The 15,641-nt window shown below is 39.0% G+C and overlaps 6 protein-coding genes across 6 annotated transcripts; 4 read left to right on the top strand and 2 right to left on the bottom strand.

Moving 5' to 3' along the window:
* Nucleotides 1-791: 791 nt before the first annotated feature.
* mRpL17 (mitochondrial ribosomal protein L17) lies at nucleotides 792-1,571 on the top strand. The gene is made up of 2 exons (XM_017140502.3): nucleotides 792-1,078; nucleotides 1,145-1,571. The coding sequence occupies exons 1-2, from the start codon at nucleotides 881-883 to the stop codon at nucleotides 1,475-1,477; spliced, it is 531 nt and encodes a 176-aa protein (XP_016995991.1). The 5' UTR covers nucleotides 792-880; the 3' UTR covers nucleotides 1,478-1,571.
* Nucleotides 1,549-2,394, bottom strand: LOC108056643 (uncharacterized). Its single transcript, XM_017140503.3, has 2 exons — nucleotides 1,737-2,394; nucleotides 1,549-1,680 (listed from the first exon to the last, which is right to left on the bottom strand). The coding sequence occupies exons 1-2, from the start codon at nucleotides 1,993-1,995 to the stop codon at nucleotides 1,634-1,636; spliced, it is 306 nt and encodes a 101-aa protein (XP_016995992.2). The 5' UTR covers nucleotides 1,996-2,394; the 3' UTR covers nucleotides 1,549-1,633.
* A 1,482-nt stretch (nucleotides 2,395-3,876) lies between these two features.
* Nucleotides 3,877-6,692, top strand: miple1 (midkine and pleiotrophin 1). Its single transcript, XM_017140500.2, has 5 exons — nucleotides 3,877-4,001; nucleotides 4,374-4,616; nucleotides 4,711-4,848; nucleotides 4,951-5,130; nucleotides 5,377-6,692. The coding sequence occupies exons 2-5, from the start codon at nucleotides 4,400-4,402 to the stop codon at nucleotides 5,397-5,399; spliced, it is 558 nt and encodes a 185-aa protein (XP_016995989.2). The 5' UTR covers nucleotides 3,877-4,001; nucleotides 4,374-4,399; the 3' UTR covers nucleotides 5,400-6,692.
* A 2,569-nt stretch (nucleotides 6,693-9,261) lies between these two features.
* On the top strand, nucleotides 9,262-13,160 carry miple2 (midkine and pleiotrophin 2). The gene is made up of 5 exons (XM_017140499.3): nucleotides 9,262-9,432; nucleotides 11,474-11,939; nucleotides 12,010-12,147; nucleotides 12,682-12,894; nucleotides 12,951-13,160. Exons 2-5 carry the CDS (start codon nucleotides 11,489-11,491, stop codon nucleotides 12,980-12,982), a joined length of 834 nt encoding a protein of 277 aa, XP_016995988.2. The 5' UTR covers nucleotides 9,262-9,432; nucleotides 11,474-11,488; the 3' UTR covers nucleotides 12,983-13,160.
* On the bottom strand, nucleotides 9,608-11,255 carry LOC108056639 (uncharacterized). The gene has a single exon (XM_017140498.3). The coding sequence runs from the start codon at nucleotides 11,147-11,149 to the stop codon at nucleotides 9,923-9,925; it is 1,227 nt and encodes a 408-aa protein (XP_016995987.2). The 5' UTR covers nucleotides 11,150-11,255; the 3' UTR covers nucleotides 9,608-9,922.
* Nucleotides 13,161-13,350: 190 nt separating the features above from the next.
* ttm2 (tiny tim 2) lies at nucleotides 13,351-14,888 on the top strand. The gene has a single exon (XM_017140497.3). The coding sequence runs from the start codon at nucleotides 13,566-13,568 to the stop codon at nucleotides 14,796-14,798; it is 1,233 nt and encodes a 410-aa protein (XP_016995986.2). The 5' UTR covers nucleotides 13,351-13,565; the 3' UTR covers nucleotides 14,799-14,888.
* The last annotated feature ends 753 nt before the right edge of the window (nucleotides 14,889-15,641 follow it).

Below are 15,641 nucleotides of genomic sequence, written 5' to 3'. Positions count from 1 at the left end.
CCTTGCGTTGCGATAGTACTGAGTATCAAATCACAGATATCTTTTAAGTTTTTCCTTCACAGTATATGTACCGCGGATACGTCATAAATTTACCACTCTATGGTTTCAACACTTTTAGATTTGTTTATAACATCATTTACAAAACTTAAACTTAAAAAACGCAGTTAAAAATTAATATATTCAGCAATTAACTGTTCAATAGGGATATAATTAATTATAAGGGGGATTCCCTAAACTGTTGAATTGCTGAATTGTTGAATTTTGGTCAGCTGTTAATCAGCTGTTCCATACAAAGTCAACTTTCAGAAATTTCAGCAATTCATCAGCCTCGGGGCTGTTGAAAATTTTGTTGAATTGCTGAAAAGCCAGAGTTGTCACCTTTTTTTAAAAGTCGTGGCAACTCTGTAACATTTTAGTATCACCAGTACGAATTATTTATTTTAAAATCAACTTAGAAAGCATATTTGTGGTTCTTTTTACCTTTATAACACTTTTAGACAGTAACTAGCAATAATAAATCTAATTTTACATGCTTTAAGTTCCGTGAAATTTTTCAACAAATAACAGCTGTTTGAAAATTCAACAGGAGTCATTTTAGGTCGTTCCCTTAATTGCTGAAATTTGTTGTTGAATTTTCAACAATTCAGCAATTCAACAGATTAGGGAATCCCCCTATACCCTTTTTTTAAAATAGCGGATTTTCAAATTTTAAAATGTTTAATTTTAATTTGGCAGCGTTCCAGCCCTGGTACAATAGATATCGATAGTGCGATAGTGCGCTTAGCATGAACTTATCGGTATCGGCCGACCAGCTGTTCGGCGGCGCATTACGTGATTTCGTATTTATTCAATTTTGTTAAATCGTCCAAACTAGGGCAAAATGAATCAAGCCGATGTGACTAAGCTGATGTCACAGCTGCGCATCGCAGTCCGGCCCAATAGGCGCAACCTAAAGAATGCGGATGGTCCGGAGGGGCGGCTGCTGAAGCTGCGTAAGACTGTAACGGCGTTGGTGAAGCACGAGCGCATTGAACTGTTCTACAACCGCGCTGATGAAGCTCGTGGCTACGCGGAACTGGTAAGGAGTCGTCACTGGCCGGTTGATTCCATGCGAAGGTCCAACTATGCATTCCTCCTCCCGCAGCTCATTTCCAATGCTATCCGCCATGGGGACCGGCACGCGGCCACCATGGAACTGGCCGACTACTGGCTGCTGGAGAAGCAACTGGTGCACAAGCTCTTCAAGGTGCTGGTGCCGCGCTATGAGAACTACAATGTGTCCTACACTCGCATGTACAAGGCCCCTCGGGACTATCCCGGCATCTACTACAGGCAGTCTGTGCTGGAGCTCCGTGGCAATCCCTACCCGTCGCTCGTGGCGGATCACTCACAGAACCGAAATCTGCTGCACAACGTGCTGCTCGACGAGGCGAGGAAAGAGTTCAGACGTCAGAAGCTGTCCGAGTTAGCTAACTAATTAGTTTGGAGATTGGCACGCAGCTTGTCGCTTAGAATACAGTTAAGACTTAAAAGCCGTTTTATTATAAATGTTTGTATATACACAAATCGAATTGTTTGAACTTGTTTGTTCTGATTCAGTTAATTGTGTGCAAGTCGAACGTATCCGAAAGGGCTAGAGCTTACTGACATTGCAGTGGCTGAAGTAGTCCATTTTCCAATCTGCAGTTTAAAAGAATTAGCGCTTCAACGACTTTTCTTCACAACGGATCACTCACCCTTGCCCGTAAGGCAGGCATCCCGCAACATCTCACAGTGGCTGTAGAAAAACTGGTGCTCACTTGTTGACGCCGCACAGACTGGCAGGAATGGATCGCAGCTACTAATAGTCTTACAAGCTGAGGCGTTACCAATCACTGGCAGCGACACAGACAGCGCAAAGAACATTATAAGGTCGGAGATCAGGAACCAGGCCAAATAAATATTCCGCTCGGTGGCACTCGCTGAATTATACGTTATTAGCATCCTATATGCCATCGTCTCCGCGAAATTATTGCACCATAGCAGCAAGAAATTAGGGAGCGGCTCTTAATTCTGTTCCCGATCGGAGTTCGATAAGAATTTGTTTACTTATTCACATATATATAACTAATGATTTATATTTTTTAGAAATGCGACTTGTTAACGTTGCTATGTACTTTCCATCCAGTCACAGAGTGTTGAAACCGAATTTGGCTGCCTACACAAACAGCTATCCAACAACTGATAAGCACTGGGGTACCTACGCGCTGATGCATACTAATTCGCTCTTGTTCCTGAACCCCAAAAGTTGCCATGGAAACGAGCTCGGACCACTGGCCAAAGAATCAATGATAACTTCACCTCTACTTTTCACCGGAAGCTTTTGTTCGTTTACTCCCGGAATTCGGTATGAATGGGGTTGTTCAACTGACTGGAACACCGGCTTTGTTCGTAGTTTCGTTCACATTCAATCCAGTCGGTCCAGATTTGTCCACTAGTTAAAGTTCGCATAAAATTGCAGATTCGGGTATGCACTTAAATGATTGTTTAATTAGTTCATTTTCGCTAGGCATAAAATAGCACAGTATTTGTGAACAGAAAAAGAGCCTTAAACGAAAACTGCGGATTCCAAATATTCCATTAGAAATCTTTACAAGCCGCGAGCGGTAAGTCGAGTTATAAATTTTGCTATCTGTATTTTCTGAAAACATGCTTTCGTTTAATATAATCCTTTTGTAGCGTTACTTGCCTAATTAAGAAATATTGACCAAATCATTAAGGCATAGGTGGAAGGTATATGCTTGCAAAAAAGTAATATAAAATAACACAAAAATCAAGCAATTTGAAACAAATTTGTTTGGCCTTCGTAAAGAAGTGCCAGGCTGCGTCATCAATTTCATTGTTTAAGGTGCGGCTGCAGAACAAAACGACAGCCTGACCACGTGAAGCCGGGTCAGGTGACTTAATTACATTTGCATTATTAAATTTTATGACAGCTGTTGGGCTCAATAACGCCTACATACTGACCCCAGGTTGTTGGTTACGAGGCGTTGCAGTGCCAATTAAACAGAGGCAATCCCGTACCACTAAGGGGATAGGAGAGGAAAGCTGCCCTTATTTCTCACCCCCCACAAGGTCCGTTTTGTCACCTTTTTGTACATTTCTATACGTTTACGTCAGTCCTACCTAAGAAACTCTTTTTCCTTGGCTCAAATTAAACGTGCTTTTATATTTTGATTTTTTGACAGGTGAGACATTATATCAACAGGTGATTTGCAAGGGCTTATTGTATAAAACGGAGTTGACCATAAAATAAAACTTTAAAAAAGATTCGATTAGGGAGAATTACTGGGGTTGCAGACTTTAAAGCTGTACAAAATGCATGGAAATGGCCGAGACGTGGGCGGTGCATCGGTGTGCCATAAAAGAACACACGACGACCAATCGACCACAAATCGCAATAGGGTGGGGCACAATGCCATTATGAGCCAATGGCCTCATTGATTATCCTCACAAAACAATATTGGGCATGCAAGCCACGTCATTTTTGAACAGGTGCTAATTGGCGTACAAGTCCTTTAACATTGTTTTCTAGATGTATGCTTGGAAACATACAAGCTGGATGTCTTCGACCAGACTTTGACGCATTTATTTTTGCCTAGATAGTAGCCAAGAGGAGCCTGTTAAGGAACACAGAATCCTGGATAAAAATAGAATGTAAAATATTTATGTGTAGAACATGCGCAGCTCATTGATAAAAGCCCAGGCTCCGGTGCGCACTCTCTCAGTACAAACGACCGAAACGGACATGGAGGCGACTCCAAACGAGAAAAAACGAGAGAAAGGGCTTCCTGATGAGCATAAAATCCTGCAGGATATTATACATGCCGTGGCCTTTTATGCTGCTGTCCTTATATCATTTCATTCAGTTTCGAAGAGTCGTGCAACGAGAGCAGTTTTGCCGTAAAAAGCTATTCTGCACTGTGTCTGAGTCTGGAGTTGTTTTGTGTGTATAACTAACGGTTGGTCCTCAATTTTATCGGTTGTGAGCAAGAAAAGTTTGAATAAAATGATGAATTCACAAAATGGAAATAGAAATCGGAGCTAAATTAATTGTATAATCAGTGCCAATTATAAATGTATATAATGTTAAAGCATTGCTCTATGCGATTGTGCTGTATGTGTGTACTGAAGCAAATGGACTTGGACTTGACAATTGCAATGTGAACGATTAATTTTTTTTTAAATTAGACCTTTAGATCTATTTTTACCTAAAACACACATAACACACCTTATTATTTATTGTATTATGCATACATTTTTCTTGGGGCTATTCCCGTATATGTATCTACAATCTCCTTTTTGTTAAGGAATGGGTTTTTCTTTTTTCGCAGTGGGCAGCAGCAGTAGAAGTCACACCATGAGAAATAATTGTAACGCGATTTTACTGGCATCGTTTGTGACATGGTCGGGGGTGTTGTGTAGCACAGTATGGGGCACCACAGAGGGCCAGGAAACACCTCTCGCACTTCCGGTGGCGGAGCAGACCCAGCCCACTACTGCCATACACGGTGAGGTATGGGAGGAAGACGATCACGAAGTGTTAATAAGAAACGAGCGTGGCACCAAGAGCGACGGTGAGTCAGGGGCTGCTTCAATCAATACCATAATTCCCTGTGAGCGCGGCTGGTCCAGGATATACAATAACTAACTTCGTTACTCATTTTTTAGGTTTGTCATGCCGATACGGCAAGAACCCGTGGACTGAGTGTGATACGAAAACTAATACGCGTTCTAGAACCTTGACATTAAAGAAGGGCGATCCAGCATGCGACCAAACGCGAACCATTCAGAAGAAATGTAAAAAAGGTAATAATTAAGGACTTTACGTGCTCCTAAACTAGTGAATCACTTAAAAAAAAGGTGCCTGCGACCTACATGGAGTCATTAATTTTCTTCTTTTTCCAACAGCCTGTCGGTATGAAAAGGGATCCTGGTCGGAATGCGCAACTGGACAAATGACTAGAGCTGATAAGCTAAAAACGAGCAGTGATCCGTCCTGCGAAGCAACTCGGGTCATTAAGAAGAACTGCAAGCCCGGAAAGTCCAAGGACAAGAGTGCCAAGGAACAGCGTAAGAACAAAGATAAAGGTGAGTTAACTAGTTTACAATTTTAGGTCTCCAAATACTTTCTTACATACGAACAACTGTCATTATTATTTATTTAAATAAATACAAAATATTTAAACAAATAAAGGATCACAGTACTTGAATATTTATGCCTCCAAAAGGTAGAAATAGACAAGACGTTATTGAAAAGAAATATAAAGTTTGTAATTTCTCAGAGAATTACTAACCGTTCACAACCGTTATATCTTGTCTTTCATTTCCATGCAGCTGCTCGCAAAGGACGCGTTTAAGTGATTTCATACTCGATAATTTAATTGCCCCGTGTTAGTTTGTATCAATCCGATGCAAATAGTTTAAGTTGAACTTATTTTTTAAAAAATTCATAACAGAAAAATCGTAATGACATTAAGTGTCTGCTATGTATACCCAAAAAGCATTTTAATTAAATGCACATATTGATTAATGTTGTAGTTTGGTTTTCAAGCAAACGATAAACTTAATATAAACGACAGTATGTTTAACTGTAAAACGTAATAGCAACTTTGCGGAATTTAACATATTTATGCAATGCAGAATAAAAATATATTCATACAATACCATACCTACATAAATACCAAATTATTTAGTTTACTTCAAAAAGAAAGTCATACGTACATCCAAGCCAACATCCATCAGTCTCTGAAATGGTTAATGAAAGGCAGTTGCCTTATCGGAATAAAGGATATTTCTTAAACGCAGCCTCTTAAATTGTGTGACTGTTTAAACACCTTCATAAATTTAGCAGAGTTGTTCTTCAATTGAATTTAAATAATATTAACCGTAAATCTAAAACGAAAACCAAACAATTAATCTGATATTGGTGTAACATTTTGGCAAGTATCAGCTTCTGTATCTCATCTCAAGAAAACAGAATGGTATTGCAAAAAAAGTAAAATAAATACAGAAATCAAAGAGATGGTAAAAAGTTTGTCATTCGCAGATATTAAATTAATAAAACACTTAGTGTAAATATTGTAAAAAATAAAAACCTACTATAGAAAGAAGAAAAACAAAAAGACAAAGAATGAGACACGACGGTCTAAGTCACAGATCCGTCGTAGTTGCAACGTAGGCAATTGGCATTTTAAAGTAGTTTACAACTCACATTCACTGGGTACAATTAAAATATAAATTTGGAAATACCATTCCCAAAATTAATATACAAGTCGAAATACAGACAAACATACTTACATTCATACATATTCTGATCAAAAATTGTACCATTTCAAAGACATGGTTTATCTTTTTAATAAACACATATATAAACTTAGAACGTTAACTACGACTTAATGTATTTTTCTGTAAGCAGTTTTACAACCATACCCGTACATTCATAACTACAAAGTCAAGAAGAACAGCTCACTCACAGCATGCAAATTCATAAATACATCATCCTTAGGGGCAGTATTTATCTGAGTCTTTTAATTCCATAAGGAAGAGCGTAGAAGCAACTCCCCCAAAGTAAAGTGAAATTTGTTTACGTACGTATACAACATAAGAAAAAAGTAACTGAACTTTAATAAATACAAATATTACGAAATAAAGCATTCAATAATTTTTATACAAGAATTCGATGGGTTAAAAAATGCTCTCTTTAGGACGGCAAAATAAATTGAGCTTGTGGTAAGGAACAGGAACCCATACCGCTTATATCTTTCGGGTAGTTTTTTATGCTGTGCTTTAAACACTTTGGAAGAGCGTTCATTGTTTGTCTGAGAAACGACCATGCGCACATCGATTTTCATGGGATAAAAACTGTTAAATCCGGCTTATTTTAAAGTTATAAAGCAATGGAGATAGCCAATCGACAGCGGTCATTATATGCTGGCTAATGAAGTGTTGAGTTGCATGTGAATTATATTTTGCTTTATAAATATTTTATTGTGGAGAGCAAGGGGATACAGATTGGGGGTGGGAACTTGCAAAAGTTGTACGTAAGTGGAAAATGTGTGATTCTGGTCCATACATATGTGCATTTGTATGTCACAATTATTGGGGAAACTGCAAAAATATTGAGTTTAGGTTAAGAAGTCTAAAATCATTGATTATGTTTTAAATAACTCAGGGAGTATCTGACATTCGAAACCTTTCTGGGTTGCCCCCTTTGAAGTTATTTAAGCCAGCATGCATATTTCTTTTTGTCCATTTTTCTTGTCTGCGCCCGCTCTTTGTTTTTTTAACCAAACTAAATCTGACTCGCAGAGAAATCACTCAAAACATGTTTGGCTGAGCTCTCGGAAACAAAATGGAACTGGGAAAGAGATATGCCCGTATGTACTCAAACTGGCTCAAAACTGTATCTACTTGTATTTTGATATACATAATTGTAAAACTGCTCGAAGAACTCCAATCTGTTACACAATGCGTGGTCATTGTTTACATTTAGCTTACTTGTGTGCTTATATGCACCCATGCACATAGATAAAGGATGGCTTATCTTATCACTGGCAGAACAGCGGTGTATGCATTTTCGGTTTTTAGGTTTCTGTCCATTGGCTTTGATTAATTAGTCTAATATCGAATAACTTCAATCTCATAAAACGGTGGGTCTCTGATATGTCAACAAAACCATGAGCGCTATTTATAATTTCAGACAATTTTGGATGTCCTGTTGCATAATAAGGCATCCCAGCCCAATAATACACAGAAAAAAATATGACAAAATATCAAATTGATATTTGTTGGTTAATTTGATCTTTTTTAAGGATCAAGTTTCGTCATATCATTCTAACATGAAGAAATATTATTTTGATCTTATTTCATATTAATTTTTGAAAAAAAATACTGAATTCGGTATTTAAAACAAGTATATTTACAATTTATATGAAATCGTATGACTTTGATATGAAAAAATATCAAATGTCGTTTCGAATTTAGTTCGAAAGGGAGAAATAGTGTTCCACAGTTTACAACACTGAGATTGTGCAGCACTGCAAAAACAGCTGGCCCAACTTTGAGACCAAAAATATTCGAGAACAAGGTGTTTTTATTGTCAAATGAAATCAATTTATTTTTGTATTGAGTGCTAAGTCGAAACATTACGAGGTTGTGGTGATTTTAACTTTGCCGTCGAGTTAGCACACAATTTAAAGACATTTCGGTTCTGAATGTGCGTGTGTGTGTGTGCCGGCCGCAGTTTTACGTTGTGTGTGTCACAGGCAAAACTAAAATAATAAAATATTGAAGATTTTGCTGGCCCACCTATACATATGTACACCGATTCAAAAAAATGTGAAATGATTAGAATTAAATTGTTTTAATATAAAATAAAAATTTCTGTTTTACTGGGGGGTACTAATATACACGAAATAATATCATTTTGATGAACAAAATTGATATAAAAAATATAATTTTGATGACAAAAATTGATATAAAAAATATCATTTTGATGACCAAAAAGTTCAAATGTTATTTTAAACACTAATCTTTCTTAAGATTGAATTGATATTTAAAAATATCAACTTGATATTCTCGAAAATATCAACTTGATATGTTCGAAATATCAATCTTGCATTAATTAATATCGGCCCAAATTTGATATGAAATAATGTTAACTTGAGTGCAATTTCATATCAATTTTTTTTTCTGTGTACTCATATAAGCTTTTCTCTACCATCTACGATCGAAAATGCTTAGTTTTCCCTGATCAATACATACAAATGTAGGCATTCAATATACCATTGCCCTCTGCGGGTATTCGGTATGCAAGCCACTCATTATAGATGCTAAGAATGTGCTTTTGTAACTGATAATATTGTTTATTTATAAAAGCAGCTCGATTGGAAAAATCGTACAGTGCCAGACAACTTTATCAGAACAATGAAAACAACCAAATGAAATAAATGTACAAATAGAGTATAATAGACGTCGAGGGCATTAAACCTAAGGTGTGTACTTGGTGTAATACTTCAAAAATCTGAACTTTTGAATCTCTTTAGTCGGCATAAAGCATTTGAAACGAATGTAGGACCAATACTTTTTTCATCGCTGCATATAAATTCGTAGATGGTATAAGGAAGCAAGTCTCAGTACTCTTGCTGCTGCTCTCACCGGGCTCTCTGTGGTTTGAGTAGTTTTCGAACCTCTCGAGTTCATCGAGTTGTGGCGTTTCGCCCACTCAGTTTAGCTACAACTTTGAATGCGAGCGTGCCGATCGCAAGCCGCCGTCTTACAGTAAAGTGCATTTTCTCAAGATATTTCCTCGATTCACATTTTGTGGAACAACGGGCTGAAACTTGAATCTAATTTTCAAATGCCCGGATATTTTCTCTCTAGGATTTGAGTGTGAGTTTCGAATTGTGATTTTTGCGAGTGCGCGTGTGCAGGCACCCCCTTCCTGTTGTCAGCCAGAGAGAATTCGCGTTGAGTGAAACAGCCATATAAGAGTTTCCGAGCTAGCGATTTCAAAGGAATGTGGGGCTACCTATTCGGATGGGACTGTAAATGGAAGGATACAATGTAGTTGGATCGAATTATATTTTTTAAAATGTCAGCACTATGACAAAAACAGAATATTCTTGAAAATATGTATAACAACTACACTCTTTTAAAAATCCACATGCTTGCCAGATGTCCAGCTGGAATTCAACTGAAAAGACTTTAGCTCTCTCTCGAAATTTTGTAATCCAAATGGTTTTACACTGTTATGGCCTGTATTTTGAATCCACAATGTTTTTCCTTTAGTTTCCTTAAAAAAGCTTTTCCTTGAATTTAATTTATTCATTTAGATATCTTGTAGAGGTTTATATAAAGTGTCTTACATTCCGTTGATTGATTAAGAAATCTTTTCCATTTCTCGAAGTTTAATGACACTCTTTCCCAGAGCATTAATTTCTATTAATTTGAAGGACTTTCCAAGGTACATGTCCTCATCAAACTTTTCCTGAATCATTTTCCTTCTTAATGTACGTTTCTGTTGAATGTAGAATCTGAATTTGCTACTTTTGTCTGTGGGATGGGACAGAGAAGTGTACATTCTTAAATTGCTGCCCTTCGCTGAGGTCTGGGACACAAAAGGCATGCAAAAGCATGGACTATCTGTGGATAAGTCACTACTGGAGCCACTGGACTCACTTTCCAATTCATGGATTTTAGGTTCCTGTCCGAGCAAATTGCATATGTCGGTCTCCGGTTTCTTCAGATAGCTAGGAAAATATTTGTTTGTGTTTATGTGGGTTTCACACTCCTCTTTTTCGATAAAATCGTCTAATTTTTCAAAATGCCTGTGATTTTTCCTGGAGTCACTATCCCCCTTTTCAACCGGCGTCCGCAACAAAATGTGATATCCAGCCGTCGTCTCAAAAATATCAGAGAGCTCATTCATCCCAAGGCGCAAAACTTTTTTCTCGAAGCCATAAGACGTTTGCGTAAGTTTAAAGGCGCCCAGGTCACCGCCATGTCGAGCGGAACAGCAGTCTGAGATCGCTCTAGCCAATTCAGCAAACCCTATTTTGCCGGTTGTTATTAGATCCCGGGCTTGCGAAATTTTGCCTAGGGCTTCTTCCTTAGTTCTGTTCACCACCCGTTTACGGTACGAGCTACATCTATCGGATTCACTGTGCTTTACCAATAAGTGGCTGCATCGAACAGTGCATCGGTAATTGCATTCACAGCAGTTTTCGGCAATGCCATTCCAGCCGACTCTCTCAGCTTCTCTGCTGTCCTTCGGAGGCAATGTGAAATATACCTTACGGGTACTTTTGTCATAGAAATAGCACTCCTTAGTTCTGGGTGCCATGCGTTCTATCCAGCCAACAGGTAACTTATTATACTTCCTAGGATAGCATTGGCAGCCAGTTTCGGACGATGACTCGCTGTCCACATTAATGCCAACATAGGGATCGCTGTCAACTATATCACTCCAATCAAGACTTTTGCGGTCGCCGAAACAATCCCAAGATGTATCAGAAAAATCGCTATCTCCATTTCCCACATCATCTATTTTACTCTTATCGAATCTTCCTGAAGGCCAATCGAACAGCTCAGAATTTTCAGAACTCATGGCTTAACCAAAAATATAAAGTATAGGTATTTATATGATTTCCAACTCCTTAGTACTATAACGAGGTGATGTTGTTGTGAAGTTGAAGTTGTATTATATTTAGAAAAACTAATCATTGCTTTCTAGATTATTTTAACATTTGAAATTTCAAGTGAAAAAACTGCCCTTCGGGACAGCATTTACCGATTTATCTTCTTTACCTTTGCTTGTTGGTGGGATGCCAGAAAATTAGTTGTTTTTTTATTTTCTCTATTCAGCGTTTTTTATTAGCCGAACTAAGTTATTATTATATTTCTCTTCTGTTCACGTTTTTGTTGTTTTTAGATTTCCAAAGTAGCTATGAATCTCATACTAACGTTGACCACGGTTCTGCACTTAGTTTTGGTGGCATTGGCACGGATTCCGCCATCAATTGATGGCGAAAGCATTTCCGATGGCATACGTCTGGTCATGGAGAGGAGTTCCGGTGATGTAGTACACTTTCGTCCGGCTCGTGGCGCTGTGGAGGATGAAGCAGTCACATCCACTACAAATGGTGACACTCACCGCTCCAGAAACAATCGGAAGCCGAACAAGTCGCACGAGCATTCTCAGCAGGTTGGAGGACACAAATCTGGTTCAAGAAAACTAGTGGTTGCCGAAAATGGCAGTGCATCACAGCCGAAGCACAAGCAAGGCCACAAAGTCACTGATAAGCAGCAGCGCCAGGGACCCAAGCAGCAGCATGGACATGGCCAACACCACGCAGGGAAGAGAACCCAGGGACCCAAGGCAAAGACTTCAGAGAACGGTACGAATTCAAATTAATTCAGAATTTATATAACTTTAAATTGCTATTTGATGTGTTTTATTGTTGACAGGGTCGACCTGCCGTTACGCGAAGAGCGCTTGGTCCAATTGCGATGACAAAACAAATACGCGCTCCCGTGTTTTATCTCTAAGGAAGGGAGAGCAAAACTGCTTGCCAACACGGACTATACAAAAGAAGTGCAAGAAAGGTGAGTGCCTTTAATATTCACATTAAATAATCATCCACTGCATCCATATTCAGAGAGGAAACAAGCATTCTAGCTTTAGAATAATTATATACCAGATCGTTGGTGACATTGCCGTCTAAATAAGCCCAAAGGCTCCAATTAAATCAAGTGTTGACCTATATATATATGCATCATCTGTACCTTCGAACTACGCCTTCCTTCTTGGCAGTGCTCCCAGTTTTACTGCATCAAAAAGTGCGGGGTTTCCTGACCAACGTTTTATACTATTTTTTTTATAAATACTGCATTTCCTGCTCCTAACAATAGAGTGAGTGACTCGTTCATTACAAGAATGCAGAACTCCTTTTCCAAGTAAATCTAATAAACGAAAATGAATATATATATTTAGAGCAATAAAACAATCTTTTTAGTCTTCTTCTGTTTATAGTTCTGGATAGTGTGGAAGCAAGTCTGTCTGGGTGATAGAGGAGTGTTGTCATGTAACGCGTAGCAGTGTCAGTGATATATATTTAAAAAATGTTTATTTTTGCGTAGGCTGCCGTTATGACAAGGGTACATGGTCGCCATGTACAGCTGGACAAATGACCAGGGAGGATAAGTTACAAAATGAGGCGATTGGCGGCAGTGACCAAAACTGCAATCCTGTGCGCACCGTCAGCAAGAAATGCAAGGCGAATGGCAATGCTGGAGGAGGAAAACAACATGGCCAGAATCGTGGCACAAAAGAACGGAAACAGAAGGACAAGGGTAAGAGCAGTAGATATAAAGCCTAAACTATTTAATAATTATTCGCTTATTTACAGGTGCTGGACGCATTTCGCCTCACGATCAATGATTGTTTAAACTTAATAATTTTATGCAAACACTGCAACAAGATTTATAGCATTTTATAAGCAATTTATTTACTAAATGTTTCCAATTTAATATAGCCTTTGCAATGCCTGGCAGATGCGGTCATCAGCTGCATACATTGGAATAGGGTCCTTAAATCAGCTAAAGGATATTTGCCACGTCATATTTGATGATATGTTCTTATTATTCTTTAAAAGAAATAATTACTTAAAAAAACCTTTTTAAACTGCCTATTTTTTCCCCAAATCCGAATAACCTTTAGAAGAATAAAACAAATACTGCTAGAAGTGAACTTAAATAAAGATGTTACCGAATTCGAAGCGTTGATTAAATAGTTAGTTGGCCTTGGGCTTACTTGACATATATTTGCAGTCGAAAAATATCCGCCCAATCGGCTGTCTGTGACAAAATTTCATTAAAATAATTCACACAGAAGAAAAAAATATACTGTCCCTCGGCTGGTTAATACAAAGATGTCAAATTTTATAGTGGCTAATTATTGAAGATAAAAACCCCTTCTAAAATCAATCAATATTTTCGGCGCCGGTTAAATCTTCAAGTTGCCAATGTCGTTAAGAGTCGTCGAACGCCTGCTTAGTGGATGGCCGCGGTTTGGCCGCAAGTTCATCAACACGTCGCGGGCGTTGACCTCTGGCTTGTGGCGCACCATGATTGAGAAGACTGATGGCCCGGCAAAAAGTGGTGAACGGCACAGGATGGACCTAGAATGCAACATGTGCTTTGGATTCCTTCTGCACCGCTGCAATACGTCCTTGCTATACGTTGCCCGCCGTCGCTACTCGACCTATGAGAAGACATCTACGCAAATCCTATCAAAACTCTTTCCCCAAACCTCTGCAGAGCCCAACGACGAGGAGAGTCGAGAGCGGCGCAAGCGAGAGGAGGAGGAGGAGATGAGGGAAATGGAGCGGGCTTGGAAGCGGATGAAACTTGGCTTTGGACTTTTTGGTATCGGAGGATTACTGTTCTCGTTTTGGGCCGTATACTACTTTGGGAAGCCATCGCTGGATGACCAGGGAAACGAAGTTATAGACGAGTTCAGTAAGTTGCCACTAACGAAGCAGTATATGGCTCGAACGTGGAAGTCGGTGAACCACTTCCAACGATTTATTCAAGAGCCGTCGAGTCAGAAGCTACTTCCCGACCCCCTTCAGGCTCCTTATGTGCAGCCGGCATATACCCTGGTACTTGAGATCAAGGACGTGTTGATACATCCCGACTGGACTTACGAGACGGGTTGGCGCTTCAAGAAGCGTCCCGGCGTTGACGTATTTTTGAAGGAATGCGCTAAGTATTTTGAGATCGTTGTTTACACGGCGGAGCAGGGAATTACGGTGTTTCCGCTGCTCGACGCCCTTGATCCAAACGGCTTTATTATGTATCGCCTGGTTCGCGACTCCACACACTTTGTTGGGGGCCATCACGTAAAGAATCTTGACAACCTGAACCGAGATCTAAAGCGGGTGGTGGTCGTGGACTGGGATAAAAACTCCACCAAGTTTCACCCCTCAAATTCTTTCTCAATCCCACGGTGGACTGGAAACGACAATGACACCACCCTCTATGATCTCGCCTCGTTCCTTAGTGTTCTGGGCACAAGTGAAATAGATGATGTTCGAGAGGTGCTGCAGTACTACAATCAGTTTAGTGACTCCATATCTCAGTTCCGAGAAAATCAGCGAAAGCTCAGTGAGCAAATGCAGGCCGATGAGCTGGAAAGGAATAGCAAGTCCAAGCCGGTTGTCAAGAAATGGACCCGTGGATTCATAAAGCATTAACATAGTTGTGGTTTTGATGTGTCTTTTGACTTTTTGTAATTCCCTCAAGTATTTAAAAAAAACCTTAGAAAATACGTTAAAATACAAGAATCATTTTTATTTTGATTGGTTAACGATGCAGTGCGTGATCGAATTCTATATTCGATGATCTATATTGTATTCGTTGGAAAATGTGTAACAGGGAGAAGAAAGAGTTTTCGAACCTATGTAGTATATACATACATTCATGGTCAGAATCACAAGACGAGTACATGCGTGATATCGATATGTTAATTTCTTTTTACGAGTACATATAACGAGCTGTCTTGATTCGCAGATTGTGTGCACGAGGATATACACACCTCTTTATTTCATTCTATGATATTCTAAATTGAATGGCTGCAGCTGTTAGCTTCTTTCGGGGCCTAGTGAAACAAGCTCAATTATCACCATCTCGCACATGTTCACTGCAATGGTTGTAGATTGATGTATTGTATTCCAACATAGCATACGCCCCCCATACCAGACTGTGAATTATTTGGCGTATCCTCTTCGTGTTCATTTGTCGGTGTTTCTATCTGCCGGTGACAGTGACAGATTTGAGTTACATGCAAAACCCCTGGACCCATTTATTTTCTCAGTTTGTTTCCAAAATAGTCTGGTCATATTCACAAGAAATGGAAATTTATTCGATATATAATAATTATTTAAAATAGCCAAGAATAAACTGTGTCTATGCCAGTCTGATGGCAGTCTGTTTTTGTTTGCTAAACCCTATCAGTCAGCGCATACATACTCTGAGGTTGTCATGAAAAATATTGTGCCAATATGCAATATAAATACAGGACTTCAGGAATATTCAGC

The sequence above is a fragment of the Drosophila takahashii genome, chromosome 3L, assembly GCF_030179915.1.
Source record: "Drosophila takahashii strain IR98-3 E-12201 chromosome 3L, DtakHiC1v2, whole genome shotgun sequence".
Taxonomy (NCBI): Eukaryota; Metazoa; Arthropoda; class Insecta; order Diptera; family Drosophilidae; genus Drosophila; species Drosophila takahashii.
This window is presented reverse-complemented; position numbering and strand designations above follow the sequence as displayed.

What these genes read in the sequence shown, in the direction of transcription:
- ttm2 (XM_017140497.3), top strand. Translation starts at nt 13,566, where the DNA reads ATGTCGTTAAGAGTCGTCGAACGCCTGCTTAGTGGATGGCCGCGGTTT.
- LOC108056639 (XM_017140498.3), bottom strand. Translation starts at nt 11,149, where the DNA reads ATGAGTTCTGAAAATTCTGAGCTGTTCGATTGGCCTTCAGGAAGATTC.
- miple2 (XM_017140499.3), top strand. Translation starts at nt 11,489, where the DNA reads ATGAATCTCATACTAACGTTGACCACGGTTCTGCACTTAGTTTTGGTG. An exon ending in GGCAAAGACTTCAGAGAACG is followed by an intron (nt 11,940 to 12,009) that starts GTACGAATTCAA and finishes TATTGTTGACAG; the next exon opens with GGTCGACCTGCCGTTACGCG. An exon ending in ACAAAAGAAGTGCAAGAAAG is followed by an intron (nt 12,148 to 12,681) that starts GTGAGTGCCTTT and finishes ATTTTTGCGTAG; the next exon opens with GCTGCCGTTATGACAAGGGT.
- mRpL17 (XM_017140502.3), top strand. Translation starts at nt 881, where the DNA reads ATGAATCAAGCCGATGTGACTAAGCTGATGTCACAGCTGCGCATCGCA. An exon ending in CTCGTGGCTACGCGGAACTG is followed by an intron (nt 1,079 to 1,144) that starts GTAAGGAGTCGT and finishes CTCCTCCCGCAG; the next exon opens with CTCATTTCCAATGCTATCCG.
- miple1 (XM_017140500.2), top strand. Translation starts at nt 4,400, where the DNA reads ATGAGAAATAATTGTAACGCGATTTTACTGGCATCGTTTGTGACATGG. An exon ending in TCAGAAGAAATGTAAAAAAG is followed by an intron (nt 4,849 to 4,950) that starts GTAATAATTAAG and finishes TTTTTCCAACAG; the next exon opens with CCTGTCGGTATGAAAAGGGA. An exon ending in GCGTAAGAACAAAGATAAAG is followed by an intron (nt 5,131 to 5,376) that starts GTGAGTTAACTA and finishes ATTTCCATGCAG; the next exon opens with CTGCTCGCAAAGGACGCGTT.
- LOC108056643 (XM_017140503.3), bottom strand. Translation starts at nt 1,995, where the DNA reads ATGGCATATAGGATGCTAATAACGTATAATTCAGCGAGTGCCACCGAG. An exon ending in TGCCTGCCTTACGGGCAAGG is followed by an intron (nt 1,681 to 1,736) that starts GTGAGTGATCCG and finishes TTTAAACTGCAG; the next exon opens with ATTGGAAAATGGACTACTTC.